Source organism: Jatropha curcas, chromosome 2, assembly GCF_041381405.1.
Source record: "Jatropha curcas cultivar XTBG-Jc1 chromosome 2, XTBG_Jcur_1.0, whole genome shotgun sequence".
NCBI lineage: Eukaryota > Viridiplantae > Streptophyta > Magnoliopsida > Malpighiales > Euphorbiaceae > Jatropha > Jatropha curcas.
This window is the reverse complement of record NC_143152.1, coordinates 1,240,596-1,266,813: the sequence shown is the minus strand read 5'-3', so window position 1 is coordinate 1,266,813 and position 26,218 is coordinate 1,240,596. Positions and strand designations below refer to the sequence as shown.

Here is a 26,218-nt window from a genome sequence, read left to right as displayed (position 1 = left end):
AATTAATATTGCTATCTTGATTTTGTAAAGGTATTTTCTTTTAATTCTAAAATATATTTGTACTAAGAATTATGTATAAATGGGATTTTTTTCGTTCATATTGCACTCGGCCCAGATAATATTCAAGTAAAATTAATTTCTGAACTTATAAGTCAAAAGGTAAAATCAATCTACATCCGTTTGATAATAAATAATTTGCTTTCTTACGTTTAAGCATACTTTGAGTCTATGACCATTAGTCTACCATAGTAATCTTTTGATGTATAATTAGATCATTTTAGGTATATTGTCTAAAAAAATTCATTTTATGTATACCAAAATTAATTAAGTTACTTAAAGAATATATTTGTTTACATTAATTTGATAAAAAAATCATGATTATTTTTTTAAAAAATTAATTCAAGTATTAGAAACTAATGGCTTCATATGATGAGCTACATACATTAATCTTTTTCATCCATAAATTGATTTTGTGAAATTTAATTTTATTAGATTTCAAAGAAAATGAAAAAAAATATATATATCAAAGAACCAGTCGGAGGAAATATTTAAACTAGAAAAAACATGAATAGAGGCCCACTAATGACTAAATATAGTGACACTACATTAAACATGGAAGAGGCACAAAAGCATCAAGCTTGACACCTTATAAATATATACCTTTTCTCTCTAAGGAAATATATGCAACCGGCTAGCAATTGATGAACCGGTAAATGGTTAAAACTTAAATTAACTCTTTAAAAAAAAAAAAAAAAAGCCTTTGCCTGCTAAGGTGACACGTACCTATTTTGCGAATGAAAAAGAAAAATACACACGTGCGAAAGAAAACGTTCAAATAGAATTAGAATGACAAGTGGGGCCCTGATATAAGGGCTGAAAGACTGCGTCGAAGTTGTACCAGAAAAACTTTCACACACTAGTCTTACAGTATTTATCGGCATATTTTATAGCCAGACTTCAACCAAACTACTCGCCTCGTTTAGCGGAAACGTGTCCTTTTATGTACCAATGATTTTTGCATTCTAATAATAATATGATAATAATAATAATTAATAATTAATATTAATAATAATAGTATTATCATTTCTCCACAAAGTAAAAAAATATTACCATAGTAATTGATACTGTTTGCTAACTAGCTATTACAGATGAACTATAACCTGAACAATACGCGGTCTAATTATCAAAAGTTGAGTATATCTCATTAATTCATTGAATGACCAATTGGTCAAAATAATTCTGCAGACTACATAATAGGAGTATTATTCATCTTGACTCTTTAATTTGAAAAAAATAATTGTAATAGAGAGAATTCCATTTTTACTTTAAAAATTGGATTCCATTTTCAATTCTAGGATGAACCAAACAAGAGTGCAAGAACAGCAAGAATCCTACTGGCAATATCCATCCACAAACGTTATTTAGGTTGCTAATTAATTCTTTTGAAAATTTCCTTCCACAATTGGACTTGGTGATGGATTCGTACGTTAATTAGTTGCTAATTAATTCACATACTAATTGGAAAGACAAAACACCAAATTTATATTACCAATTTGGTTAATTTTTTTCATCCTTTCCCTTTAAGATGTAACAGGTTTTTTTATATAGAAAAATTTATTGTCCTGACTATGTAATTTAAAGAAAATGTGGTCAATACATAATTAAATAGAAATAAAAAAAAATATGGACAAAGACTTGAATTTGAAACTTACCACTATTTGAAAGTGGGCTTAGATAAAACACATTCTAATTTATTTAACAACCTAATGAGCTGCTGGGCCAAGTCAATTTAAATAAGTCAAATTTTGAATTTTGAAATGAGGCTCGCAAGCCAGTGGGCTAATGAAACCACAAGCGAGCTTGATAGTAAAATTTATGAGTTACCACAGTAATAAAGTAATAAAGGTAAATAAGTCTATTATAATTTATGAGTTACCACAATTTAAGTTCTAATTATAATTTAGAGTGCTATTGTAAAAAAAAAAGTCAGTTCATGGTAAAATTGATATAATGCTTAAATCGGAGTGAAATTGCAATAAAACCTAAAGTTGGGAGTGAAATAATATATTAAGTCTCTATAAATAATACAAAAGTTGTAGAAGAGTGGTGAAACCCGCAATACTATATGGAAGTGAATGTTAGGTATTGAATACCCAACACGTTAACAAGATGAATGTAGCGAAGATGCGGATGCAAATGCCGAATGCTAAGATGGGTATGTGAAGAGATGAACAAGATTAGAAATGATCGCATTAGACAAAAGGTGCAAGTAACAAAAATTAGAGATAAATCGAGAGAAAAATGTCTAAAATGGTACGGTCGTATATTATGTAGACCTCACATACCCCAATTTAGAAATGTGATCCTATTCTAAACGAATTGGAAGCAACTATATGAAATCCCTTGTTCTCAATCTGCTCTGGTCAAATTAATGCCAACACAAAACAAAATATAGGTCTTGGAAAAATTTTAAAATACTTTCTTATGGAATTTTTTGAAGAAGAAAATCATTTAATATCACTACGACAAAGCATAAAATTGACAATCCTTAACCTAAACAACAAAAGATAATGATCCTCGAAGCAGGAAAAGTCCTTTTTGAGTGTCCATGTTGCATCTCTCGTAGCTCCTTTTGATTTGATCCATACAATATGATCACTTCCATCATCAAATACAACAACATAATGGCTTTTAACTCACTAAAAGCTAAAAAGCAAAATATGATAGATTCACAACTTTTGTGCATTTCATTTAGGAATCACTAATCAGAGAAAAAAGGTATTACAATCCTCAACAGAAGTCATACAGCTATTAACACTTCTAAAGTTATCCAAGAAGTAACAAAGAAGCAGCAAATAAGAAAAGAAACATACTAGCATGGACACTATCATTTCTATATATCTCTATCTATCCCAAAAGTTGTCACCATAGAAGACTTGTTTTCTCCTGGGACAAAATGTTTTGTTCTACTTAACAACAACATAATACTACAGCACCCAACCCAATATCACAGATATCAATAATTTACAATTCCAGCAGCCTTCCCTTTACAAGAAAAAAGCTGAATTCCCCCATTTGAAGAATAGACGCCTGAACAGCTACAAGTGTAATCCAAGTAAATCCACATGCATAGCCGACCGCTAAATAAAAGCCAGCTAGGCCAATAATTCCAATACCATAAAGAATAGAACTTCAAACCTGCGGCTTAAATTACAAAAATTGGAAATCCACTAATGCTAATATGTGCATTAGGAGAGCCATAATGGCCAGAGGTATCAGCTTCAAGAGCATGTCCCTTGCCGAGTTGCTCGCATTCAGTTGTCCTGCATTGATGAAGTCCTTGCTAGAAGGTACAGAGACATTCACAGATAATGAACCTGACAGATGAGAATAAAAAATATCAGAGGTACATGCTGATAGGGGGATAGGCAAGGATTCATACACCACAGACAGAAAGGTATAGGTGTACTTACAGTCATAGTTAGTCCATCCAATCCGTTGATGAGCTATATCATACACAAAAATTTTATCTTTTAGGACAAGATCTGCAAATTGAAGAAACCAACAAGATAATTATACTTGAAACAATTTAGAAGTTAAAAGATATGAATAATGGCATTTTGAAATGTATAATTATATTTCATTTTTTTTGCTTGTAAACAAAAGCTGCAAGTGAATGAGCTTCTTCCTGCAACTTACTTAGGAAAAGATATGTGATTCAATAATGGAAAAGAACATAAGTATGTTGCAACTGCAAGAAATGAAATTATCAAACTGTTGAAACATTACTACTCTGTCACATGCTATATATTGCTGTCGGAATATTACTATTCTGGGTTTGGAGCCAATTGAATCTAGCCCCAACCTGTTTTAGTACACTTCGGTCATAGATAGAAGTCCAGATCCAGTATCTAACCTCCTAAAATTGTTATTCCTCCTTGAATCTTCTGAAAACCAATGCACCATATTGCAGCACCAGCCTGCTACAACAAAATTGTGATCTATTATGCTCCTGAAATGAAATTAATATAGCAAGCAATAAAAGCATTTCTAATTCAATAGTTGGAGAAAATGAATAATAAAAAGATGAAAAGCGGAACAACTTACATAGGAACCAAGACTAATAAGATACTCTTCCGGTTTCAACAACATAGATGCACCGCCAGCAAAATTGAAACTAACGGGAGGAAATACTTGAGATACACTGCACAGGAAATAATATAAGTTCTATTTAGTTCTCCAGGGGAAGAATTTGGGGGGAGCCTTAGGATCAGAAAACCTTTCTTCTGTCAAGCATAACTACGTATAGTTACTTGAAATAAGATAGATAAATGAACCTGGTGGAGACTAGATAACATTGATTTCCTTTATATTTTGTGGGAACTGCAGATGGTGAGACCACAGCAGTTATCTGCGAACACAAAAAGCAAAATAGACTTCACAAACACAGCAAGATGAAAGCCATTTGAAAAAAATATCTGCTAATTAATCTACTATTGTCTATCCACACAGCTTGAATCTTTTGACAGAATAACTGTAAACCTGGACGGCTGGACCTCATCATAAATGACAGCCTTGTTTCAGCATTTTCCATTCATCTAAAGAGTTAACCCATCAACATGGAAAAGTACAATATTATGCAGTACTGCTTATTGTAACTCAGAGCTTTCGTTCAAAATGGTAGACCTTGATCTAATTCCCTTAATCAATTAACTTGTAAGCACATTAAAAGCAAATTACTTACAGCACTGACAAAAGGATCATAAGCTTCTTCCACAAGGTATGTCAAAGTTGTTCCAGAGTCAACAATAGTTCCTCGATTATTTGATGTTGCAAATGCTGCTGGATCAATTGGTAACAATTGTCCGTTGACAGCAATGCTCAGCAGATTTAAATTATAATGAGGCCTGAAGATTTTGAGAAAGCAGTTAAATTACTGTAAAACTAATATTCACATTTTCTAATTGTAACTGAAGCATTGCAAATCAAGAAGAATACAAGTGCTAGAAAAGTGAAAAACAAAATGATACATTGAAAATATTCAGAGTTATGCTAGCACTTAAAAAAAAACCAAAGAATTGGCAAGCTTATATGAAGAAGTAAGGATACCCTCATAAAGTAGAGAATGTGCCACAGAAATGAAAAGCCCCAATGTGGTATTCAACTACATAATTCCATCACTTGAGTGTTGAAAATTATCTCTAATACAACTTTCAACACCGAGGCTGCTATCCAACATTATCTATATGATTTAGTTCTATAACAAATGGGCATCTCATGTCCACAACCAAATATAAGGGCTTCAGTACCCTTTTCTTAAATTCAATGCATCCCAACCAAAAATAAAACATTATACAAGTTAACTGACACAGAAGAAAGTCTTCTCTATGGTGGATATGACCTTAAAACATGAGAAATAATATTCCTTTCTCAAGGTCCTTGCAAAATTCAATGAGCTAAAGAAAAGTTAAATCCGCCAAAATGAAACAACCAAGAGAAGGCTTTAAAGTTGCCAAAACAAAAGAGGCAGTATAGTGTAATTCCACCTTGTGACTGTCAGAATAATAGGTTTGAATGAATGAGGAACAACTTGCGTGGTAAAGAGCTGGGTAGTGGTTATGAGTCTCTCAAGTCCAAATCTGGCCTATCGCATGAAACAGGCATAAGGAGATGACATATCAATCATGAAAGCATGAATGCAACCCCAAGTGCAGATAATGTGAGAATTGAATGCTTCACAAAAATAAGATCATATTTGGAAGCAAAGAATAAAGCAAAGCAGGCTGGTAGAAAAGTTATGAGGAACATACTGTGATGGCACGAGGGGACTATAAACTATGCCCGGCTCCAAAATCTCACCAAGAACCAAAATGCCACCACCGCCCCCCTGTCCTTTCAAGCAGTGAGAAAACACTCTGGGTGTTATCACATGGGATGACAACTGTGATATGACAGAGAGATCACCTTGGCCAAACCCAAATATTCCATCAACTGCTTTATCCGTCTTAGTCAAATCCCCAGATTGGAAGGTGCTACATCTGTTTCCAGCACCATCATCCAGAACAATAAGATTAAAAGTAACAAAAAATTGAAAAAAAAAAAAAATCTGTCCAACATAATCTAAGAGAAACATAAGATAAAAGTTAGGTGGCATGTTATAACATTGTAATGGATCATGTGAAAAAGACGGTCATTTAGTGCTGAAATTGCTACTCACATTGTTGGTTAATACCATGGCTTATTATGAAGTCCATTGATGCAACTAAATTAACATATCAATTCTATGCTATCTCCTTATGATCTACTTTATTAAATAATAAAGTGAAATGTAGAAATGATTACTAATCCCTTTAATTGCAGCTCCAACTCTTGTACGAGTTAGAAAATATTACCCAAAGACAATAGCTGCTGAAGAGTTAGCAATCAAAGACTCTCCCAAAACAGCATCAAAATAAAATGTATCAGATACATAGTAGCCTGTCGTCCCACTTCCATCTCCATATTGAAATGAGTAACTGCACTGATTACTCTGCGGAGAGCATTGAGTTGCTGTCGTTTGCATTTCTGAAGTACAAATAGGGTGTGAACATGGGACTGGCAAAGCAGTTGTTGAGCTAGCAGCATCATAGTAATTGAGCTGAACCTGTTAAATGCAGAGTACGAAAGTTGTACATGAGTTTCTTAGTCTACAAGAATTCCATCAGGTACAAGAGCTAATAAGAACGTAAAGGAAAAAGATTTACTCCAAGACCACTAGATTGAGGGCAATTACTGCAGGAACTGCAGCTGACCCATAAGACATCACTTCCTGTATCAATCTGGACATTGAATTCTCTTGGAGGAGAGCCCAGCTTCACTTTTGTGAAATAGAGTCTAAACAAACCAAAAAAAAAAAAAAAAAGAATTGATGAATATGGTCTATCACAACGATTAAGCACTAAAAAAAAAAAAAAAAAACAAAAGTAACCAGTCTCATCCTACAGAGAGCGTCAAACAGCACAAAAACAGAGGAGAACCAAGACAGATATATTACAAGGGATTTGAAGATCCATTGACCCTGAGTGAAAAGGGCACCGCAAGAAAGAACAGCGAAAACAAAATTAGTCAATAACGATACAAATAACATCAAAACCAATCAATTTCAGATCATAAAAATCACAATAAATTCTATGATACCAAACTCATTGAATTCACAAAGACATTACTATTTTTATTACAAAGAAACTGTTAAGAAAGTAAAGAATCCATCTTTGCCTACTCAAGCCAATAAGAACCAAAATCCATTTCCTTTTTCTCAGCTTTTACTCTACCTTTGATTATAAATGTGCAAAATTACAAACAATACCCATACCATTTTGAAGGTTAGGCATGTCTATACGTAATGCGTAAATAGAAAATGATGTTCAATAAATGCTAACCCAGCAAAGGAAAACAAAAACCTGAGTCGAAGTTAACAATTTCCAAACAGAACCATCAATGCAAATTCATCAAATAGCATTAAATGATAACAGGCTGATAAAAATTAAACAGAAAAGGCAAAAAAAAAAAAAATGAAAAAGAAACTTGACTAAAATCCAAACCATTAAAGAAAGCTCAAAAAAGTTGAAAAAAACCAACGAAGAAATTAATCAAATAAGATAAAATTACCCAGCAAGATATGGATCGGGAGAGCCTTCAACTGGGAAGTCGACAACGCCACCAACAAAACCTTGCAAGAGACGGGAGTGTCTGACCCGGTCGCGAGCCCTGAGTTGGTCGAGTTCGACCGGATGGTTCAAAGGAAAAATTCTTTCCAAAGGAAGAACACTGGCACAGTTAACCACCGACACAGACACTAGCACTGCTAGAATCAAGAAGGGCAATGAAGCCCGCATTTTTGGTTGTTGAATAAGTAGTTTGCTCTAAAGAAAGAGATCGGAGTAGTGGTGGTGACGGTGGTTCGTTCTTTTATGCATTGAGCAAAGAGAAAGAAAGAGAGAGAAGTGAACTGTGACACACAAAGGACAAGACAGAAAGGATACGAAAGAGAGAGAGAGAGCGAGGTGGTGAATAAGTAATAAACAGAAGTTCCAAATTGGATTAAGCAAACTATTTGGTTTAATTAATATCATTAATTAAGCATGAGAATAGAAAGTCGAAAATACCCTTTAAAATTTGTTTAGTGTGAATTTGATTGTTGAATCAAAATACCTTATCTTTAATAATTTCCCTATCCGCGCTCTTTTTGCTTTCTTAGCATGAAAGGTACCACATAAATCAAATTTTTATAATATTTAAAGAGAAGCCGCAATACTTGGAGCATTCAATTTTCGGAAAATGTTCAATATAGCTGAAAGACTCTAATGCCCTTAAAAAAAAATTAGCTTAGATGTTGCTGATGTCATTAAGTTTTTAATATAAAGATTTGTCATTATAGTAATTCGAATGAAACTAATAACAGATTTATATTTAATATAAGTTTTTTCATATATATTTAATATTTTTAACTCTTAATTTTACTGTTACTGATCAAGAGACCTCTGTTTTTTTTTACATTTTTCTCGAGAGACAGGAAGACTAACAAACAATATGCTTTTTTTACTAGTATGTTTTTAAAAAAATAAATGTGGACAAAGGATGTTCCAGTGTAGCTGCAGGTGGCAGGCTCTGATGTTTCTTCTTCGCTTTTCATTTTCATATCTAATGCAGCGTACGGTCCGTAGAAAGCACGCCTTTCTTGACCCAGCTTCGTCTTCCTTGCGTAGTTGCGTGGCATCTTCAGCGGTGACTTGGCCGTTTGAGTTTGTTAATCACGCGCTAGTTATGAGCGTATCATTGCAAATCTTATCAAGATACGGGGTCCACCTACCTGAAAGGGCAAAGTTGCCGCAATCGAGGCTGTTAATTTTGCGGAATTAGGAGCAATGATCAGAACCAAAAGCAACATTAATAAGTTGCTTAGTCCTCAAATAATCCCAATTCCCTATTTTGCTATTATTTATTCAATTTTTTTGTAATTTAACTTGATTAGTCGCACAAACCATTGGTTTAACAAATAAAATTTTTCTAAAATTGTTCCCGGTTTATTATTTTTTTTTTTTTACTCGGGGTATTCGATAATTCTAGCTATTCTAATTTTTAGCTATTTTAATAACTATCGATTGTTTTACCGGTAGTTAACTGTTAAATATTTACTGTTAGTGGTTACTTGATCATATAGCGATTTAGAAAAAAAATATTCGGTGCAAATATAACTGTTTGATTAGCTGTTTAATATAAACGAGAAAAAAAGTATAAACTCAAGTAACAAGTTAAAAACAAGTAATGAATATAAATGTAATAAATATAAAATTAATGAAGATAAAATTTAATGAAACAGTGTCTCAACCTCTAAACACTAAAGACATATATTGTATTACCGAATACTAAAATTAATTAAGATAGTATTTTAGCTCTATCAAAATACTAAATACTGCTTTAAAAGTTGCAGGCTATTAAACGTGCTTTCCAAGTAATTTTATAGTCATACTTATATTTATAAAATATTACATATATTTTATAGTCATACTTATAGTATCTTATTTCAATCATTTAAATTGATAAAGCTCTTTTTTAATTTATAATCAACATTAAGTTTCTTCCCTAAGTAATATAAAAAAAGGAACATTTTCATTTTTGCTCATTGGAATAACCCTATAATGTTTTTTATTTAATGTATTAAAATATAAAATGCAACTTGGGATAATTTTAATTCATTATTATCCAATTTGGTAGCTGAAAGAAAGAGGTGTGATCATGTGAAAGACAATGGTGGCTTATGATTGAGTTTAATGGTTTCAAATAGTGGCAGGAAAGTAAATACTTATATGTCACTTTCAACTACAAATGACACTAATTTTGAGATTCAAAAGAAAAGGAGAGAAATTGTAATATCTTGGCAATGGTGCAATAATTATTTTATGGTGTTTTCAATAAATAGTCATAACAATAATTTAGGAGATTTGGTAAATGAAATAGTGACAAGCAATGTTAATAATTTCATTGTTAATTGAATAATAGTATGATTTTTTTTATTATCAATATAAATGTTTTATTACTAAATATAATTTTACATAATTTAAAAAATTTACTTTTGTTTGTAAACAGTAATAAAATATAATATAATATAATTAAAAATATTTTTAATATATGTTTATTATGTATATTTATTTATTTATTTTTAATTATATTATGTTATGGCTCACTAAATGAAATCTTATATTACTATATTTAATAAGTCGTAACATCTTGCTTGTTAGACTGATTCCTGGCCTATAATATTGCAGATTCTAAGATTGGTTTGCTGAAGTATGAAACACTTCAAAGAAAATCTTAAAATATGTCAATCATTTAGTAACCATTTCTTGTGGTTTGTGATTGCTTGTGCCATTCAACTTTTTTTCTTTTTAATTTATTTTGTAAAATTAAATATTTTTTATCAATTAATTGTGATCTTATTCATACTCTCGTTTCTTTAAAATGTTATGATATTAAATTTCAAGTTTCATTTTCATCAAACTTTATTTATTAGAAAAAAAATATAGAAAATTTATTAATCATGATGCTAGTTGTGACCGGTGGTTGGATCAATTGGTGTGTATTTATGAGTTTTTTTTTATAATAAGTTTATCAAAATTGAAAATATTTTTCTCTCTTAAAAAATAGAATGTTTTTCAATAATAATCCACTGATTTTCTTAAATACTCTAAATATATAAAAAAAATCAAAAGAAAATAATTTCTTGGAAGCAAATGAAGCCTAAAAGAACATTCTTTATTCTTTCTTTTCACATGTAATGTTGATTCCTTTCTTTTGTAGTTGAGAGGTCTTATTCCATGTTTAAAAAAGTAGACGAATCCATATTGAAATAAAGAAACTTCTTGACTCTATTGCTCAGGGTTATCTATTACTCATCCTTTCATTGTTTTTATTTTGAATATTCAGAGGTTGATGACTCGTGATTGGAATTGTTCTATCCATCGTGTGTTTCGTAAAGCTAATTCTGCGGCTAATCATTTGGCTAAATTGGGGCATGTCATCCATTTTTCTTTATTCATTTGAGAAGCTAGTCTTAATTCATTGTTTTTGATTCTTTGGACTAACGCTTGTAGCATTAGTTTTTTTAGATAGGTTTCTGCTTTTTGTTTTGCTCTTCTTTTGCCAAAAAAAAAAAAAAAAAACTAAACTTCTTGACTCTGTTTGAAGGATTAGTATTTTAAGAAAAAAAAAAAATATATATATATATATATATAGGAGGAAGAGAAGGTATTTGAATTTATAACTGAAGATAATAATTAAAATTTGATATCAAAAGCTTGTTACTGAATGATTAAAAGATTTTTATAATTATAAGAGATAAATTTGTATTTTCATTTTATTGAATTATTAAATCTAAAAGTAAAAATAAAATTTTCTAATTAGACAAAATTTAATTTGCAAAGTCTGATAAATATTCAATAAATTTATTTTATTATTGTTCGAACGAATAAATGGTTGGATAAGGTTAAAACAGAAGACTCCTAAGCTAATCTAATAAAAAAATTTGGCACACGAAGAGAATATTAATGTAATTTTATTAAAAAAAAGTGCCAATTTTTAAAATGATAATGAATTTGAGTAGGCCATATGCAAGTATTTTCCTTATTTATATTTACATTAATTGAAGTGAAATTGAAAATTACTTAAAAGGCCCAATTATGGAAACATCTTTGAATTATAAAGAGGACCAGCCCATAACACAAAACAAAGGCCCAACATCTTTTAATTTCAAACTCGTCTTATTTTTACGGATTTTGGATAAAGGAAACAGAAAGAAAGGCCATAACAAATGGATAACAAGAATTAGTTCCTCTAGGACAAGGTAAACCTGTTTCTCATCCCTAAAACGACACCATATTATTCATTAATGTTTTGTAAGCAATCTTAACTTAGTCCTATTCAAAACCACTAGCAATTTCAGCAAATTTCAAATTTAAATTCAAACTCATCAATCAACACACTATAAGATCCATTAAATGTTGTTATTGATTTACTGTTTCTGAACTCTTTGTTCGAAGTCAAAAGTAAAAATTTCCAAATAAAGGAAGACGTGATAGATATTGCAAATATCACATCCAACACGTTAATGTTGTGAAAGACAACCCATCAATCGTTTTCTCATCTTTGTTTGCACTTAACCGCAAGTTAGAAAACCAATGTCCAAACCCACCAACTTGCCGATCTAACAAAAACAATTTAGACAAATAAGAGTATGAATGGTTTTTTTTTTTTTTTTTTTTTTTTTTACTCGGACAATGTGTATGATTGCTATTAAAATATCCAATTTCATAAGCATGATAGGTTCTCGCAAATTTAAAGGTGTCACAAGGTAAATAGCGTAAATTTCAAAGACAAATTTATACTTTTTGACTCTTTATTAACTATTCATTAATGCTATGAAGGTATGATGGTATTTTCACTGATGTTGGAAGTAAAAGATTATAAATTCGAGTCATCTCAATTTAAAGAATTTTTATTAATTTATTAAATAAAGAGAGAACTACACTTATTATATTATGTTCCGTGGCATACAATATTTTACAAGGTTGCTAACAAATTTACTTTCCTATAGAGGCAATTGTTATAATTTTTAACTAATAAAAAGGAATTGGCATAAGACAATGGGGTTTGAGTGTGTAGAATTAAACTTGCGTTTGTGACCAAATTCAGTCATTATCAAAATGGCTAGTCAGTAACCAATTGGATAGTTGGTTTCCATCACTTATATGCTGTTTACAGATATGAAATTTTAACATAAGTCAATTCTTCTGTCATCTAATGTGATATTCCATTACTTATATTTTTTAATTTCCAATCAATGTAGAATATCAAAAATAGTGTTTTGGATTAAAAATTTTAAAAATTATGAAATTTATTAAAGGTAATGAGATTGTTGAAATAAAAATTGCTATTGCGATAACATAATTCATTTTTCTATTGAAATTGAATAATTTTAACTCAGAGAAGGTTTATATTTCTTTTGAACTACTAAAATTCTATAAATTTGTAAAACTTAATTATATTGTTTGATATAAGTGTTAATAAATTTACGAGTATAATGATATTTTTGTAAATCAATAAATTTTAAAAAAAAATTTATTCATTTAAATAAGAGATTTGACAAAGTCTTATCTTCCATATGAAATTTTAAATTCTGAAGAGTCATAATTCATGAGAGATTTTCAACATTTCGTAAATTTTATATGTCTTTTTATTATGCCAAAAAAATAAAAAAGAATAAATTAAATGCATGGATTACTCAAAATCTTTCGTTGAAAGACCAAAATCATTTTCCGCCCGAACCATACGGCAAGGGTGAAGAAATCAGCAAATAAAAATAGAAGTTTCTAAAGCCAGTCCATGCATTCACAAGGCCACTTCCTACTTTTGCCATTGATAGATAATCCAGTGGGGCTTCAAATACGAGTCCTTTGCGTCACAAAAATTTTTACTTATTTAACGAGCTAATGAGAAATATTCTGTATTATATAATTCATTGTGTTATTTTATTCTTTTAAATCTCTTTTGCAATAAAAAAAAAAATTCTCTTTCGATCTGTTGGTGAGCGTAAATATTTCGATGGTCTTATAAGTCGAACAATATATTTATAAATATAAATATAATATGATAGAGTCAATAAAAATGAATGAAAACGCGTCTGCGACGAAATTGTGGAGTCAATAATATGAAACAAAAATGATTTTGCAAATTAAGACAAAAATAGTTACGGTCTATGTCATCTTATAATTGGTTGAATCCAAAAGAAAGAATCAGTCCAAGTCAACTTCGCGTAAGGACATTAAGAACATAGACAGGAGATTATTATTATTTTTTTATATATTTTCTCCATTAATTTTTATGTTGTCTCTTTGAAGTTATTTTGTTCAAAATTATTTGCAATTTTGATAAAATTAAGGAATATTATTTAACCTTTATTTTTATTAAATACAATTATTATTTCCTACAATTTCTTAATAAATGAACTGTTGCCAAATGGTAAAGATGCATTTTTGGCAATCCGCATAATATATTATCTTATTTTTTGAAAATCTATAATAAATCTAATATAAACAAATGTTAATCTAAAGGCATATGCATTGACTTATTCAAATAAATACAACATAAATTTACCTGCATTGGCTTTATCAACATGAAATCGAGTCCAGTCAGGTTGTAACCGATAGACTAATTCTAACTAGTAATTTTTTTTCTTTACTATCTCTTTATGTATATATAGACTTATTCAAAGTCCAGCTCAAATATAAGACCTTGACGCTATGACACAAATCACACAGAAACGGCCAATTGCTCTCTAGGCATATAAACATATGCATAACCTATAATAAATACTCTCTACTACCCAATTATAATATATTATTATTAGTAGTAGTAAACTCACCAAAATCTAACAATTGCATTACCACTTTTATTGCAAATAGCTCCAATGGCTAGCCAACCTCATTTTCTCCTAATACCTCTGATGGCACAAGGTCATATGATACCTGTAATAGATATGGCCAGACTTATTGCAGAGCGTGGAGTTATTGTTACCCTAATAACGACTCCTTTCAATGCTTCAAGATTTGAAAGAGTCATTTATAGAGCAAATAAAGAATCAAACCTTTCCATCAATCTTGTACAAATCCCATTTCCTTGTCAAGAAGTTGGTCTCCCTGTAGGCTATGAAAATCTTGACACTCTTCCCTCAAGAAACTTAATCAAGAAATTCTATACTGCACTTGCTAAACTTCAAGAACCATTAGAAAACATTCTTCAAAACACGAAACCTCCTATAAATTGCATTATTTCAGATAAATATCTTTCTTGGACATCAAGAACTGCTCAAAGATTCAACGTTCCCCGATTAGTTTTTCATGGAATGGGTTCCTTTTCTCTTCTGAGCTCTCATAATATAAGATTGCACAATGCACATCTTTCGGTCTCTTCAGATACCGAACCTTTTGAGGTACCTGGAATGCCAGAAAAGTTCACTATCACAAGATGTCAACTTCCGGGATCCTTCGTTAGCTTACCGGATTTGGATGACCTCCGAAGCAAGATGCAAGAAGCTGAATCAACGGATTATGGTGTTGTGGTAAATAGTTTTGACGAGCTTGAAAATGGGTGCCGGGATTTATACCAACAAGCGATAAAGAAGAAGGTATGGTGCATTGGACCGGTTTCATTATGTAATAAGAAAAGGTTAGATAAGTTGGAAAGAGGAAATAAAGCTTCAATCGATGAGAAACAATGCTTAGAATTTCTCGACTCAAAGAAACCAAGGTCAGTCATTTATGCTTGTCTTGGTAGTTTGTGTAGACTAGAACCATCACAATTGATAGAATTAGGGTTAGGGTTAGAAGCATCTAACCAACCTTTCATTTGGGTAGCAAAAACAGGAGAGAAATCTTTTGAATTAGAAGAATGGTTCAAGAAAGAAAATTTTGAAGAAAGAATTAAAGGAAGAGGATTGTTGATAAAGGGTTGGTCTCCACAAGTTCTTATACTGTCACATCCTTCAATTGGAGGGTTTTTAACTCATTGTGGTTGGAATTCAACAATAGAAGGTATTTGCTCTGGTGTGCCATTAATTACTTGGCCTTTATTTGCTGAGCAATTTCTTAATGAGAAACTGATTGTGGAGATTTTAAAGATTGGAGTTAGAGTTGGAGTTGAGGTTCCTGTGAGATGGGGAGAGGAAGAGAAAGCTGGAGTTTTAGTGAAGAAAGAAAAAGTGGAAATGGCTGTGAGTAGCTTAATGGATGGTGGAGAAGAAGGGGAAAAGAGAAGGAAGAGAGCATGTGAACTTGGAGAAATGGCAAATAATGCTATGGAATTTGGTGGATCTTCTCACTTTAACTTGTCACTCTTAATAAAAGATGTCATGAACCAACAAGGTCAAGATAAAAGTAATGTATGAATTTGGAGGAAAAAAGTTTATAAGTTCACAATACTCGCACATGCACACAAATGCAAATTAATAAACATATATAATATCAATGTTCAAAAGAAATTGAAGGTAGTTGCACTTGATGTATTATGAGTGAGTGAAATGTTTTTGTGTGTAACCCATAATGGAAAATCATTATAATCTAGTAAATATTTTCTTTATTTATTATTAATTAATATCATTAGCTCATTTTGCTCCCAAATTATCATCTTCAATTTGCTTAACATGGTAAGAAATGGTATTGGAGCTAGAACTAAAGGTTGAAAAAAAAAATAAAAATTAGGGAGTAAAATTTTATTATTTTAGAAAGTATAATTATTATAAAAATAAAAATAAAAATTTTTATATTTCAAATCCAAATTGTCAGTTTAGTTTTAAAATGAAAAACCAGAACCAGAACTTTAAATTCACAGTTTTGGTTGCACCTCCCAAAAAAATGAGGAGTTACATTGAAATGTATCTAACTTAATACAATTTTAAAATTGAATAGGAATAAATGATGGAGGGTCAATCAATAATGGGCCTGGGCCTGGGCCAGCAACTGTAAATCAATTAGCTGTTGGCAATGAAGTGATATTAATGGGGGCCTATTTTGCCATAAATGGGTTATGGAATGGCCTAGGAGCTAAAGAATGAATTAAATCTGTTTTTCCCGCAAAATTATATATATTGTCAGGTAAAGCTATGAGAGAATTTTTGAGCTCATTCAACAGGTAAATAGTCCATTTGGTAACTCTGCTGATCCTTACTTTAGAAAAGTATTGCCCACATTCACCAATTTTTTTTATTTATTTTTAGCACAATTATGTGATATGACATGTCATAATTAATCCACTTATTCAAATCAGATTGTCAATAAGAATGTGAGAATCCGTCGACGTCGTTTCTATATATTTAACTAATCAATTTGCGCAAAAAATTATACAAATATCCATCTTGTATAAAATTAATATTATGGAACCATTAAATTTAAAACTACACTACCTATAACTGTATCTATGTGCTTTAACCGTGTAAAGCACAAAGTAGAAAAAGACAGCCGCAAAGATTGGTGATCTAACAATATAACTCATCGCCAAAATTGATACCAACAACTCATAGTAAGTATCTATTCTTGGGTGGAGACAGCGCACCCTTAGTTTAAATGGTCTAAATATATTTTTTTATATCTATAAATCCAAATAAAAATATTATTTATCCTAGCACATTTATTCCTTAAATATTCTTGATTCATTCCCATAAATATTTTTTTAGACTATATTTATGACTAATATATACAAAATTTTAGCAAACGAAGTCTAGAATTCTTCATAAAAGATCCACGATTATTTAATGATGTATAAAACTTAACTATTTCTTGTTCGCGCCGGGTCGATTTATTAAAGGTTGAAGCGCTCCTAATAAAAATGTTTCTGTATATGAATATCAAACTTGTAACATTAATGATCAATGTGTTGAACCGCTCATATTAAATTCATGTTAGAAAAATACTCTTTTCTAAGCGGAGTTCAAATATCATTAAATTATATGGGTTAAGGATTTAAGAATTTAAATTTGATTCGAAGCCAGAAAATAAAAACAAAATTCTTACGTTATAAAAATTTTGAACTTACTAAATTCATTTGATTTCATTACTAAATAATTATTATAAATTTTGATCTTACAAATAACTCCTAGATATTTCATTAAAAAATATTTAGGAGTTATTTTTCAATCTTTGAGGAAATAGCAAGCATGGTGACGGGTCAAAAAGCCTGCTTTGGGTGCTGGGTAGCGAGTAGTTAGGATTAGTAAGAGTTAGACTCGGCTTTTGTGTTGCCGTTTTATAGTTGACGACCCAGCGTATGATACCCGGACAATCATAAAATCCCATGCATCTCTCTCTCGATCCTCTATCTTTTCCATAACAAACAAACGTAAGTAGCGCCTAAAGTTGGTAGGACATAAAATATCACCATTCTCTACAATGACCACTTAGCTAATCCTCTCTCTCTGTCTGTCTGTCTCTTCTTGTCCTGCTAATTGTAATTATTATGTGGTAATTAAGCTTCTTCTTGTTAATTATCTTTGAATTTGTCATATCATATGTACACTGTTTGAACAAGAACAAGAAAAAAAAAAAAAGGACAGAGAGAAGGGAAAATGTTCAGGTTGCACAAGAATAAGGCAGCAAAGTCAGGAGAAAGAATTGATTTCAAGTTTTCTCAATTTAAAGCATTACAGGTAATTATCATTAGTTAATAAACAAAACCCACTTTAAGATTTTTAATTAATATGGTTTTTATGATGTTTGAGTTTTACTTTGACAGGTGCCAAAAGGATGGGACAAGTTATTTGTATCTATAATCTCGGTAGAGACTGGAAAAACAATTGCAAAGTCTAGTAAAGCTTCTTCAAGAACTGGTACTTGTCAATGGACAGAGACTGTCTCAGAGTCTATTTGGGTTCCTCAACATGTTCAATCTTCTTCTTCAAAGGAGCTTGAAGATTGCCTTTACAAGCTTGTTCTTGCCATGGTATATAGAGACTGTATTCTGTTTTGCCATTGTCGATCTTCTTCAGAGTCTATTTCTTTCTTTTCAAAATATTATTTCAAACTTGCATTATATAGGGATCATCTAGATCAGGCATTCTTGGAGAAGCTTTAATTAACATGGCAACATATATGAGTTCAAGTGATCCTGTTCAAGTTTCATTCCCATTGAAAAAGTGCAATCATGGGACTATTCTACAAGTAAGTTTTATGACTGTGTTCTAGCTACCTATATTGATTATTTTTTTCTGATAATTTGTAATACTGAGATCTATTCTCCACAATTATGTCTTCTTAATCTGATTTGCAGCTCAAGATTCAGTGCCTGACACCAAAGTTAAATCTTAGGTTAGTACATGAAGTGATGGAACTTTAGTCTTTTCCTTCTATTTTGCTGTCTTTTGAGCTTTTAATACACTGTTTCCTGGTGAAAAATTTGTCTGTATACAAAATTCCAGGGATAGTGAATCAAAAGAAACAAATTCCCATACGGAAGATCTTAACACAAACTCTCAGGACGCAGAAATGAAATCAGATGAGTCTGATAATTCATTAGCAAAGAGTGCAAGATCGTACTCTAGTAGAGATTTAGGCTCTGCACATCAAGGAGACAATGGAACGAAGGTATGATCACATTTTCGCTTTAATTTTGCTGCATGTTTCTCAAAATGGCAACTTTTTGTTTTTTGTTTGATTACAACTAGTCTCTGAATTGAGGTTTAAACCTACAGCCTCATAGTCCTATAAACAACTCCGCTACCGCTGAATCAAAGCTCATTGGTTTGCAGAACATATTTTTGTTACTAGTATATGAAATACTGAAATTGTTTTGCTTCTCATGTATGTGTGTGTGTGTGTGTGTGTTTTTCCTTTTTGGTTCAAGGGAGAGGGAGGTGTACTTCAAGAAGAGGCAGGTTTGTCTAGTTCTTCACAGCATAGCTATAACTCGGCAGAAAATTCCATTGGCACAGAGAGTTTTTTTCCAAGTGGTGAACATACCCTCATTGCAAGACAAGAATCAACTAGCTCCCAGAATAGTGTACCTCCAGGAAGTTATAATGCTGAAGATGCTTCTCAATCAGATAATTCATCATTTAACTCGCGGATTACGCATTCAGAAAACCTTTCTGCGGATGACCCTCAAGAATTTGCTGCACAATCTTTGAGAATTTCAGGTTCATCTAAAAGCCTACTTGAAGCTGCAGAAGCTACCATCAAAGATCTTCGTAGCGAAGCTAAGAAGTGGGAGAAGAATGCAAGGAAAGCAATGCTTGATTTGGAAATGTTAAGGAAAGAACATACTGAGCAGTCCAAATATAAGGTAAATTTGGATATGCAGCTTTCTGCAGCATATGCAGAACGCGATGGATTGCAAAAGGAAGTTGAACAGCTGAAGCTGTTGCTAGAGAAGTCAAAGGTGAAAGCAGGAGGCTTGGAGGATTCAACATTTCAAGATGAAGGAGTAACCAATGTTATAAAAGAATTGGAAGATGAGATTAAGTTTCAAAAAGAGTCTACTGCTAATCTCAGTTTGCTGTTGAATAGGAGTCAGGAGTCTAATGTTGAGCTTGTTTCGGTTCTTCAGGAGCTTGAAGAGACTGTGGAAAAGCAGAAAGCTGAAATAGAGAATCTTTCAACTCTACAATCAAAATTCAGTGACATGGAAAGTTCTATACAGGTTAATGTGTTGCAGATGCAAAAATTGCAAGAATCAGAAAAGAATTTGCAAGCTCAAGTGCAAGAACTGGAAAAAGCATTGGAGGAAATAGATGGAAGTGAGAGAGTTCTGATAACAGAAATTGAAACACTGAAAGCAAAACTGCAGGAAGTAGAAAGTGATTGCCAAGAGCTAACAGAAGAAAACCTTGAGCTCTTAGTCAAGATTAAGGAAATGAGGAACAATTCTGCACAAGTAAGTGAGCATGAATCCCAAATTCACGACCTTGAAGAGAAAATCAGGAGGAAAGTTGTTAAGGAGATTGAAGATGACTACAATCTTTCAATTCAAGAACTTGAGAATCTGAAATATGAGTTGGAAAGTACAGTTACTGAACTGAGTGAAAAAAGAGAGGAGATAGAAAGACTTGAGACTGGTTTATTGTCAAAAGAAGAAGAAATTGGAAATCTTAAAAATTACCAAAGGAAATTGGAAGACAAGCTCTCTGTCCTTCAAAGAGAGAAAAGCCAACTAGAGGAAAATGTGGAAATTGTCATTAGAGAAAATGATATTGCTACGAAATGCTTGAATGACTTGCGAAAGGATTTGATGGTGCTTGGCAGCAGTGTGGATACTAATGTTTCTGCCAACAAAACTCTAGAGAGGAAAAGTAGCAAGCAAAATTTCAAGATCCATTTATCTGAACTAGAGCAGGAAAATGGAGACCTATTAGCTTGCATATCTGGCTTGGAAACTCAGATAAGAAACTTAACAGATGCGAACAAGTCAATGGTATTGGAGCTACAGGATTCCAAATTTAATGTAGTCAAGTTTCAAGATGAGACTGCAAAGTTGAGAAATGAGATGGAGACTCAGAAAATGGATGCGGAGAAGAAGCTAGAAGAAATGCATGATCTTATGGAAGAAAGCAGTTCACTTCAGAAATCAAATGAAGAGTTGAAAAAGCAGAAGTTAGAACTGAAAGGGCATTGTGATCGCTTGGAGATGAAATTGAAAGATTTGCACAGAAATTTTGCAGATTGCTCCAAAAGAGTAAATGTTTTGCAAGAAAACATTTCTTCATTACTAGAAGATAGTGCCTCAAAGGAGAGAAGCCTGACTTCGGAAATAGATGCACTTCTCAAGGAAAATGAGAAACAGAAGAAGAAACTTAGTGAATTAGACCAGATGCATTTCGAGAAGATGGTTCAAGTTGAGAATCTTCAAAGAGAAGTTGGAGAACTTTACAAGAAACTCTCTGTAACTGAAGAAGAAAGAGATAGAATAGCTAGTGATTCTGCGAATGAAGCATCTAGTTTACGCAAAAATATAACTAAGCTAGAATCAGAACTCCATGCCTCACAGACAGAATCCAAGGAGAAGATTCAAGACTTGATGGATGAGCTTGCTTCCTCGAAACAAAACCAAGAAATGCTAAAGGCTGATAATGGAAAGATGTTGAAGTTGTTGGAGAATTACAAATTGTGTGAAGAAAAATTTAAGACCGCTCTCAATGGTGTTGAGCTAAAGCTTACAGTATCTGAGTACGAGAAGCAACAACTTATTGAAGAATCTACCAATTTGAAGGCGCAGTTGCTGAAAATTGGAACCCTTCAGGATGAAGTGTTGGCTTTGAAGAATGAAGTGAATGCGATCAAGACTGAGAAAGAGAAACTAGAAATTTCATTGAATCTAAAAGCTGAAGACTGTAAAGAGTTGAATATAGAGAAGAATTTGTTTATCGACAAAATCACTGACTTGCAGAAGACTATTTCTGAACTAGAAGAATTCAAAGAAGATAATCTTTCCTTAGAAGAAAAGATTCAGAAGTTGGAGAGTGAACTAATTGCAAAAGAGTCCTTATGTGAACAAGATGCAGATGTTAAAAATGAGCTCAACCATATCAAGAGAGCAAATAAGCAACTTCAACAGCAGATACAACAACTGGAGGAGGTGAAAGAAAAAAGCACAAGAAGAATTCAAATTCTTGAAGAAGAATTAATCATATTGAAGGAAAAACAGCGTAATCCGAGGAAAAAAGAAGTATGTATTCTCTCCTCTGTTTTACCCATAAAACTAAAATCTTGCTACAGGAAGCTACATTCTTTAAATTTGCCCATGCATCATTTTTTTTTTTCCTGTTTAAGTATTTGGCCATTTACTTTTGGTTTTTAGATATTAACGAATTGACTTCTGTTGGTTAATGATAATAGGGTGATAATCCTGTGCTTGAAGATGAACTATCCAAGGCTATGGAAGCAAATAATGCATTCAAAGTTCAGGTTAAAAGGTGAGTGCAAGATGAACATAACATTTAATTTCTTCAAAATAAAGAACATTTTTGCACACGAAAATGGCCTCTCGAGCTCACAAATGTGGGATTCGTGCACTGGGTCACCCTTTTAATTGGCATGAATGCAGGTTAACTGCTGAGAGCCGGAAAGGTCGAACAGGATCACCAAGAAAATCAAAAGCAGAAAGTGAAGTTGTTCCAAAAGAAAAATTTGAACGAACAAAATCATCATTGGAGACAGAGTTAAAAGAGCTTAGGGAACGCTACTTCAACATGAGCCTTAAATATGCTGAAGTAGAAGCTCAAAGGGAAGAGCTTGTGATGAAGCTTAAGGCAACTAATAATGGAAAGAGATGGTTCTAATTAATTTTAGGAGATTTTTCCAATTTTTACCTTTATATGTACATTTCATTTTTGTAGATATAAAATAAAAATTCAAAGGTTAGCTGACAGATTTTGAGATCAGTTAATAAAAATTGTCTGCAGCTAATTTTCCTTTCTGTCAGGTTAGAATTTTGATTTTCATTGATTTGTTGTTTTTCAATTTGGAAGTTGGTGATCTCATTCTGTGATATTTCAGTCTACTTTGGAATAATTATCTCCTCTCTATTTTAGAAGACAAGTCGTTTTAGAAACGACTCGCGGGGTTTTACCTTCGTCTGTATAAAAGGAGAGCTGTCGTTTATTTGAGATTCTATATTCGTTTAACGGCATCGTACGCGTATTGTTAATTCATTTGAACCTTCTTTTTATTTTTTAAGGTAAGTTTGGTATTAACGGCATTGTATTTGTTAATTAATTGAAACTCTCTTTTTATTTTTTAAGGTAAGTTTGAAAGATGTATTTCTAAAATATCTATCCAATCTTATTTTCCACTCTTTGAGGAGATCACCATTTCTCATGTTTTCGGAGAAGCTAATTTTAGTGCATATATATCTTTCAAATTTTACTTATTTGTTTGATTTGGATCTATATATTCTTAATCAGTTTCATCCGGCATCTTTCCTTGATTGACGCATGATGTTGCAAGCGTAGCTTATTCTAAACCGTATAGTTCTTAGTGTTTTTCCTCTTCTTTTATATAAAAAAAATTTGAAATTCATTTCAAATCAATTTTATTTAGCTTAAAATAAAAATTTTTATTGAAAGATGAGTGTTCATAACATATACAAGAGAAAAAAATAAAATAAAAATAGTTTTTTAAAAAATTTTATTTTTATTGATTTGTTTGGTAACTGAACCATGAATTCAGTCTAGACAAATATCGTTTCACTGAATGAACGGTGAGATATAAAGTTACACATGGAAGCAATTAAGTTTCTAACGGACAACATATATAGTAGTTGGAAATGGAAAAGAAATATACAAAATAAAGATCATGGAGGCAGCTTCTTCTAGTATGATTTTTGGCATCAAGTAATATTCTTATGCACCCTTTTCAAGATACTCATAATACATATCAACCAAATTTCACCATTTGCTTTTCATATTCATCTTACACCCTCTTACTCCTATCCTTTTCTTGCCATAATCTATTTTCTTTCTCATTATTATTTTTTTTTTCTTTTATTACAACAAATTTATCTTTTCTTTCTTTAATCTTTAGAATTCAAATTTGCTTCTTCATTTGAAAATAAAACCATTTTGAGCCTCAAAGGCAAACCCATGTAAACCACTATTGGATGACTATTCAGAATTAAGGAATTAAGAACATCCTTAAAAAGCATTACGTACGCAATGTCTAACTACTTTGTTGAAAGCACAAAAGAATAATACTGCTGGTGTCACAAACAACATGAAATCTTAATTACTGACCAGAAAAGGCTAAAGAGTTTTAAAGAATTGGACGTACCTTATATATAATAATATTCAATATTAATAGTGGGTTGGTATTGCTTCCATCTAAATTTTTCTTGAACATAAAAACATAATAGTATTACTTGTTTCTTCTATTATTATTATTTTTTTAGTTTTTCCACTAATTAATATCTCTATGTCTTTTTTTATAAAATTAATTGCAGTTTCTGAGTCTGTGACTGCCTGCTTCTAGTGAGCAATTCTAGCTATTAAAAGGGGTGTCCACTAGAATTTGAGACCTCTAGTTAAGGGAGAAGGGACTCTTACTATCCCATCTCACCCCTTGGGGTGTTATATATGTTTTTTTTAGTAGAACTATAAAATATAATCTCTCTTCGGCTCATACAATGTAAAGATTTTGACTTTCACAGCAAGTGCATTTCTTAAATTTCAAACTTACACTTATGACTTTTACATGGATTTAGGTCGCTTACTGCCTAATTAGATATGAATTTTAATTTCATAAAGCTAATATAATGATGCAATGAGAGGTCGATAACTTATGAAAGGAGAAATTAAATTTATTAATTAATTAAAGCGGAGAAATTGATTAATAATATATGAAAGGAGAAGTTGTGAATGGAAGGTGGCAATGGCATATCCTAGGGAAGATGCTAAAACATGCAGTTCCTATTGCACTCTCTCTGTATATACTTTTTCTTTTTGGTTCCCTTTTTAACCAAAAAAGTGACCACACACTAAAACACTACTTCTACTTAAGTCATCTCACCCTTTTATTGCTCTCACGACCCAGACACACGATAACATAAAAACCAACTCAATTTTTATCTGCAAACCCTCTTCCCACACAAACACTCACCTTCCCATTATGTGACTCTCTTGGCTCTCTCCGGCCACCCCTTTAGGGTGGCTGGAGGCCGGCTGCTTGGCTTGGTGTTTGTGAAGTTATTTGTGTGTGTCTGTGTGTGTGCATGTACGGTCTGTCCCAGTAATTTTCTGTGATTCTTCGTAGAAGTATTGTAGAAAATTGTAATGGGAGGGTGTGGTTGGACCTGAATCGCCTTATTTAAGGGCGGTTTGTCTTCTTATAGGGCAACTTCGATCCTTTGGCATTTTCATTTCCTTTTGAAATCTCTCGTTGCTAGCTTTATATGCAAGAGTGAAGCTTGGAGGAAACTTTCACAAGGGCGAGTCAGATTATCAATTGTCTGTCATTTATATATGTACGTTTGTTTTCTTTTTTCTTATGAATCTAATTATGGTATATGCATGTTTAGCTGGGAAGTATATACATATTGTATGGCCAAGTGAAGCAGTTTGGTAAATAAATTATATATGTTGTTTCTGGTTTGATTTTTATTATCTTTGTTTTTGTGCTTATAGAGAAATTGATCAGTAATTACTAATTAGTTGCTTCTTATAGTTAGTCTTATATGCTTGAGATTTTTCTTAATGTTCTTTTATTAATTTCACTTCAACCATTTTAAATTTGTAATTTTCGAGTAAAACCCTTCTGTCAGGGACTTTAGGTTTCAAATCTCTAATCTTACAGATAAAATTTACTGGGAGAACTGATCCATGCCAAATGCGTTACTGATATTATTTAATACAGAAGAATTTCAACCGCTAAAATCAAATATGTTATCGTTTTTTTGTTCATGAGTAGACAAAACTAGACAATTGAGCTAATGGATAAGATATGATGCATGCTATAACTAAAAATAACATGATCTCGATCCACTTTCTTCCTCAGATGGTTACCTCACATCAAATTAAAATGACCCATAAGTGCATAAACTATAATTGTTTTTTTCTTTTTTGGCATATTTTGTTCTTCTTCTTTTAAAGAATAAATGCAAAGGGAGACAAGACATGTATATCTTGAGAGTGGAAACTAAAGATAGAGTTAAT

General features: G+C 31.9%; 3 protein-coding genes across 8 annotated transcripts; 2 read left to right on the top strand and 1 right to left on the bottom strand.

Moving 5' to 3' along the window:
• Positions 1 to 2,724: 2,724 nt before the first annotated feature.
• On the bottom strand, positions 2,725 to 8,055 carry LOC105642320 (Eukaryotic aspartyl protease family protein). Of its 6 annotated transcripts, none has more exons than XM_037636454.2 (12): positions 7,648 to 8,055; positions 7,034 to 7,057; positions 6,744 to 6,873; positions 6,393 to 6,643; positions 5,811 to 6,038; positions 4,745 to 4,907; positions 4,338 to 4,411; positions 4,108 to 4,204; positions 3,917 to 3,983; positions 3,474 to 3,545; positions 3,199 to 3,377; positions 2,725 to 3,098 (listed from the first exon to the last, which is right to left on the bottom strand). In XM_037636454.2, the coding sequence occupies exons 1-11, from the start codon at positions 7,872 to 7,874 to the stop codon at positions 3,211 to 3,213; spliced, it is 1,500 nt and encodes a 499-aa protein (XP_037492382.1). In that variant the 5' UTR covers positions 7,875 to 8,055; the 3' UTR covers positions 2,725 to 3,098; positions 3,199 to 3,210. The 6 variants fall into 6 exon arrangements, with proteins under 6 accessions (XP_037492382.1, XP_037492383.1, XP_012082512.1 ...); XM_037636455.2 differs by having other exon boundaries at positions 2,725 to 3,090; XM_012227122.4 differs by having other exon boundaries at positions 2,725 to 3,377; positions 7,648 to 8,054.
• A 6,302-nt stretch (positions 8,056 to 14,357) lies between these two features.
• On the top strand, positions 14,358 to 16,093 carry LOC105642319 (UDP-glycosyltransferase 73D1). The gene has a single exon (XM_012227121.4). It carries the CDS (start codon positions 14,501 to 14,503, stop codon positions 15,974 to 15,976), a length of 1,476 nt encoding a protein of 491 aa, XP_012082511.1. The 5' UTR covers positions 14,358 to 14,500; the 3' UTR covers positions 15,977 to 16,093.
• A 1,872-nt stretch (positions 16,094 to 17,965) lies between these two features.
• LOC105642318 (uncharacterized) lies at positions 17,966 to 23,061 on the top strand. The gene is made up of 8 exons (XM_020682483.3): positions 17,966 to 18,229; positions 18,316 to 18,522; positions 18,618 to 18,740; positions 18,850 to 18,887; positions 18,998 to 19,163; positions 19,423 to 22,239; positions 22,410 to 22,486; positions 22,618 to 23,061. The coding sequence occupies exons 1-8, from the start codon at positions 18,149 to 18,151 to the stop codon at positions 22,850 to 22,852; spliced, it is 3,744 nt and encodes a 1,247-aa protein (XP_020538142.1). The 5' UTR covers positions 17,966 to 18,148; the 3' UTR covers positions 22,853 to 23,061.
• The last annotated feature ends 3,157 nt before the right edge of the window (positions 23,062 to 26,218 follow it).

Excerpts from the sequence above, each read along its gene's own strand:
- LOC105642319 (XM_012227121.4), top strand. The coding sequence starts at position 14,501 with ATGGCTAGCCAACCTCATTTTCTCCTAATACCTCTGATGGCACAAGGT.
- LOC105642320 (XM_037636454.2), bottom strand. The coding sequence starts at position 7,874 with ATGCGGGCTTCATTGCCCTTCTTGATTCTAGCAGTGCTAGTGTCTGTG. Across the intron at positions 7,058-7,647 it reads CCCGATCCATATCTTGCTGG|GGTCAATGGATCTTCAAATC; the intron begins GTAATTTTATCT and ends CTTTTCACTCAG. Across the intron at positions 4,205-4,337 it reads TGTTATCTAGTCTCCACCAG|TGTATCTCAAGTATTTCCTC; the intron begins GTTCATTTATCT and ends TTTCCTGTGCAG.
- LOC105642318 (XM_020682483.3), top strand. The coding sequence starts at position 18,149 with ATGTTCAGGTTGCACAAGAATAAGGCAGCAAAGTCAGGAGAAAGAATT. Across the intron at positions 18,523-18,617 it reads ACAAGCTTGTTCTTGCCATG|GGATCATCTAGATCAGGCAT; the intron begins GTATATAGAGAC and ends TGCATTATATAG. Across the intron at positions 18,888-18,997 it reads ACACCAAAGTTAAATCTTAG|GGATAGTGAATCAAAAGAAA; the intron begins GTTAGTACATGA and ends ACAAAATTCCAG.